At 33.5% G+C, this 4,900-nt stretch overlaps 1 protein-coding gene across 2 annotated transcripts; it reads right to left on the bottom strand.

The window, feature by feature from the left end:
* Positions 1-3,173: 3,173 nt before the first annotated feature.
* LOC118433099 (zinc finger protein 600-like) lies at positions 3,174-4,678 on the bottom strand. 2 transcript variants are annotated; one of them, XM_035844697.1, is made up of 4 exons: positions 4,503-4,678; positions 4,273-4,414; positions 3,799-4,206; positions 3,174-3,609 (listed from the first exon to the last, which is right to left on the bottom strand). In XM_035844697.1, exons 2-4 carry the CDS (start codon positions 4,384-4,386, stop codon positions 3,223-3,225), a joined length of 909 nt encoding a protein of 302 aa, XP_035700590.1. In that variant the 5' UTR covers positions 4,387-4,414; positions 4,503-4,678; the 3' UTR covers positions 3,174-3,222. The 2 variants fall into 2 exon arrangements, with proteins under 2 accessions (XP_035700590.1, XP_035700591.1); XM_035844698.1 differs by having other exon boundaries at positions 3,174-3,606.
* Between the last annotated feature and the right edge of the window lie 222 nt (positions 4,679-4,900).

Here is a 4,900-nt window from a genome sequence, read left to right as displayed (position 1 = left end):
CGTAAAAGTGAAGATGAGCAGTACCGCACCGTAGTAATGAGCGTGAACACAAACTTGGTGTTGTCACTCTACCACTTTCGTAAGTTTTCCTCACTGCTACAGTGATAAATAAAGACAGGCACTATTTGAGTCCAACCAGCCCGTGGAAGTTAACGAATATTTCACTTCGTTTGGGAAATAATTGTTTTTTGATGAACTTAGAAAAGGTAAGCTAATAATTACATTAATTAACTAATTACATAAATTTCCTATCATTACTTTAATTTAGGAGCTTATTAATTTAATCCAGTTTGGTCATTTTTATATATAGGGAAAATAATGATGGATCATTTCTTCCAGATTTTTATTGACGGCGATCAAGATGGGAAGAATTTAGAGGTTCTCGTTTAAGTAAGCAGTTTAGATATTTCAGGTGAGCATTTATATTTACATACAGAAATATATGTATTTCATTTGGATGTTCAATATTTATGTTAATTAATTATTTTTCAGTGTAAGGCTCATTTTGCTCATCCGCCCGCAGAATCAGGTGTCAAACAGGTAAATTAATTAGTAAGTAATCATGAATATATGGTTAGTAAAAAATATATTTCTATAGTTAGTAATTAACTGGTTGTAAGTATAAGTGTATTATAATAATGATTGTTAGTAAATAATAATTAAGTAATTAGTTAAAATTATTTTATGCTGTGAATTTTATGTATAATACATACGTTATTGATATTTAATAGGAATCTTCAAGGTTTATTTGTACATAGATATTTGAAGAATTAGTTGTAAACATTGTACATATAGTAAATTCTAAATAATAATTGAATTACTGTAATGGTAAAAAATCAATAAAACACGATAATGAAAACAATATTGCACTGTGTTGATTATTTACCGAACCAGTAGTAACGATATTACTGAGCTGGGTTATTTCATTACTGCACATAATGTTGATTAATACTGCGTAATGTTGATGTCAATATGACAAAGTAACAAATTAACCCCGTGTTGGTGATGATGTCGTTGAACACCGCGCGGTAACTAAACCATTACCAAGCCAGTAGAGTCATATATAGACTACATGGGGTAATGATTCCGGTAACCAAATTTCGGAGAGTGTACTTTACGGGCAACGATCTGTAACTCCATTTTTCTATTTTTCCCCCATTATATTTCATGCACATGGAAGTACGTATATGTGAAACATATAGTATGGAATCACTCACGCCAACGTTAAATATTAAGGGCGCGTGTGGGGGCGCCTTATGACATAGGAAGATGCAGTAAAAAGCATTAGGAGCCCTTCCAATTATAGGGCACGCACACGGTTTGTTGAAATTTTGTTTATTTATTGACCTATTGACCTTTTTGTGTCATGTGGTCCTGGGGTCACTAAATACGTTTTCAAATGGTTTGGGTGCATGATATGGAAAACGGTTAGCACCAAAAGTCGATATAGTATTTTGAATTAATTTTCACTTTTGTAGGGGCTTTGAGAAGTAGAAGGACCTCACGACATGATAGTGCGCTGACCAAAATGAACTTTAGCAGAAGTTTAGGAATTTTTTGGGTGGCTAAATCGTAGTAAACCTTCCTTTTACAATTTGTATTTTGTACGGAAAATAGTGCCTCGTCAAGTGACACAGCAAATTCACTTCTATGAATACAAATTTGTACAGGTGAGTACGATTTTTTTTATGTTTCTCACTCAACTGATGTACCTTTGCTTTACTCCGTAGCTTCTTTTTCAAAATTTTTACTGATTTCTCTGAGAACGGACCTAGTTAGCACTTTTGAAGGGGTATGTTCTTTGGTGGGGGTAGAAGTCCAACGGCGGTAGCTTTCCATCTAAATAATTCATTTTGTATTTCATATTATTTAGTATACCTTTAATTAGAGTAAACCCCTGACCTTTGACATGTTTTATCCTGCTGTATGAATAATTTTAGTTTGGAAAGTGTTTTTATGATGGTTTTCAACTCTGGGGTCACGTGTGGTGCCATTTTTAACACCAGTGACTTGAGATTTTAAATTTACAATTTTGAGTTAAGTTTATTTTGAGTTAAGTTTATCTCGTGTGTCTAAAAATTTCAATTCAAAAGTTGAGAGCTCGCCAAAGATATGAGCGAACAAGATGATTCAATTTTACTCGCGCACCCCTGTAAATGTGATTACAAAATGCCGATTTGGGATTTCCCATATGTTGGTTTGGAAATAAATATCAAAGGTTTTGAGCTCTTTCGTTTTGAAGTATTAATATTTTGCAGTTTCGGATCTGTAAGAAAGTAAGCACAACAATCTGGATTCTGGTTTCCCATGTGTAGATACTACAGTCAAATGTATACACATTTTCGTCTTCTACATTTATAACGGGAACATCAGCGACATTTTAAATTATATAAACTAAACCTTTAGTGAAATTGAGCTGAGAATTTTCATACGAGAAAAAAATTAAGGAAACAATTAATTATTACTTGATTTATTCAGTCAATTAAATTAAATAGTAATTTGAATTAGTAAGGACTTGGCTAATTAAATTAAATTGGTAATGAGTAATAAGATTGACCTATTAATTTATTTGCTAATTAACTATATCGACTAATTAATTAGTAAGCCCTGCAAAATGAGGGTACCTACCCGTTTGGAAGGACTTATGCCGCGATGTACTCTAATCAAGCTTTAGTTTAATGGAATTCAGCTGTCTGATGTGAGTTCACATCGCATTTAAGGGACATGTCTTATCGTCTTAAAATCATCTTGTCATAAGATGCACTCAAAAAAAAATGGTAAAAAATGATTACTGCTTGGAATGACTATGTGTCTTTACTGCGTTGGTAAGAATGTGTCTTAAAAACAGTAATAATATTTGCAGCGAAATTCAAATTTCTTACTTTGTTGTATTAATTTCCTTACCGTATTCTAATAAATTTGAATTTCGCTGCAAATATTATTACTGTTTTTGAGACACATTCTTACCACCGCAGCAAAGACATAGAGTCATTCCAAGCAGTAATCATTTTTTACCATCTTTTTGAGTTTGGGATGATACCATCTCATCTCATCTCACTGGCAACCTTATTATATGCGAGTGTTAAATAATATAATTTATTACATATCGTTGTTACGTGCACAATACAAACATATATTTATTACACACGTATCAATGAGATTTTATGGCAAAATAATCGAAAAATAGTTGAAAATACATCATGCCACAAGAACTTGGACATTCTAACATTTCTCAAGTGTATGTCTGCGACAACAGTGTCTTACCAATTCACTAAATTTGAAAAATTTGTTTCCGCAAAAATAACATTTGTTCGATTTCAAGCCTCCATGCTTCCGTCTATTGTGCATAGTAATCTGGGACTTTAACCAACTTTTGTACTCACATTTGTTGCAGGCATGATAATCCTTCTCATTTTTTGAATGTTTCGCAATCTTGTGTTGTCTCAAACCACTCTTGCTCGAAAATATTTTGTCGCATAAACTACACGGGTATTTTTCCCGTTTATGATAAGTCTGTATGTGATCCCGTCTTCCAGCGTAGCTTAGAAACGAGTCTAGGCAAAAAGTACATGCGAAAACAGGTCGGACAGATTTCTCCTGGTGTATCTGCTGAAAGATAAGTACTTAGTTGCAAAAAATTGTTAACAAACAAACAACATGTACATGTAGCTACAAAGTAATTGTTTTATGTATAGAGGAAGAAAATTTGCCTACTCTAACTTTGTAAATTTACATGGTCGAGCAGATTTTTTATGTGCATTTCAATTTCTAAAACTATACAAATCAGTTTATACATACCTTATGGTTCTTTAAAGAAACCGCTTCTACGAATGATTTCTGGCAAATTTCGCATTTGTGGCTTTTCTCTGTTGTATGAATAGCTATATGTTTAGCTACATATGCCTTGTCTTTAAATTCCTTTTCACAAAGTGGGCAAGGGAATCGGACAAGATTTTGAACATGCTCCAGTTGAAAATGATGGGTCGCAGTGGATTTCTCCAGATATGTTTTACCACAGCCTGGGAATTTGCATGGGTATCGTGGTCGTGGCGTTGAGATGTGTTTAGCGTTAAAGTGTCTTTGTAAATCTTGCCGCGTGCCGTACTCTTTGCAACAAACACTGCAAACCAGTTTTGGTTGGCATGAATGCGATCTTGTCACATGCGACTCAAGCACGGCAGGATTTTTGAACAGTTTTCTACAGATCTGGAAAGGTTTGTAGAATACAATTTATTTCTGAATGGCATTCATACACATAATTTTCTCTCATACCTGACACTTGACGTTAGTATACGCGCCATGAGTTACAATATGCCGTTTCAGATTCTTCTTTGTTGATAGAGTTTTTGAACAAGTGGGGCATTCGAAGGTTTTTTTGGAATCCATTGACGACAGAGAATATCATCCAAGGAATCTATGTGAGATTGAGAAAATTAAAATTAAAATTGTAACTAAAATTATATCATTAATGTTCAATATTTTCCGAGTGTATAATATGTTACCTTTGTTTTGATCAGATTGCCTTTCTGTTCATTTATATAAGTAGTTTGAAGTTCTTTTTATTAATTTGAGTTCATAAGTAAATTTTTGTACTTTAGTGCCGTCAAAGATTTGTGTTGTTCACTTTTACGGGATCCAGAAAAAAATTTCTACGTAGAATTAAAGCATACTTAGCTCGGTGTCAAGGTGAAAGTAATACTGATTTATTATGTGCAAGTAAAACTAGGACCAGTTTGGAGAAGGAATATTATTTTGTGGGTGAAGTCCTGCTATAATTAGTCCCCTTGAAAGGGATAAACCATTTTCAGGTCAATACATGAACCCAAACTGTGCTTATTTTACTTTGGACCCATTCCAAGTAAAGGATACATTTAGTTCTTCTAAAACCCATTTTCATCGA

Source organism: Folsomia candida, unplaced genomic scaffold (assembly GCF_002217175.1).
Source record: "Folsomia candida strain VU population unplaced genomic scaffold, ASM221717v1 Fcan01_Sc041, whole genome shotgun sequence".
Classification (NCBI taxonomy): domain Eukaryota; kingdom Metazoa; phylum Arthropoda; class Collembola; order Entomobryomorpha; family Isotomidae; genus Folsomia; species Folsomia candida.
Note: the sequence above shows the minus strand (reverse complement) of the source record. Positions and strands in the feature narration are given on the sequence as shown.

Bases quoted from the DNA above. Each gene is read 5' to 3' on its own strand.
- LOC118433099 (XM_035844697.1), bottom strand. From the start codon at position 4,386: ATGGATTCCAAAAAAACCTTCGAATGCCCCACTTGTTCAAAAACTCTA. The intron at 4,207-4,272 runs GTATGAGAGAAA...AAACCTTTCCAG, and splicing joins ATACTAACGTCAAGTGTCAG to ATCTGTAGAAAACTGTTCAA. The intron at 3,610-3,798 runs GTATGTATAAAC...CTTATCTTTCAG, and splicing joins TTTCTTTAAAGAACCATAAG to CAGATACACCAGGAGAAATC.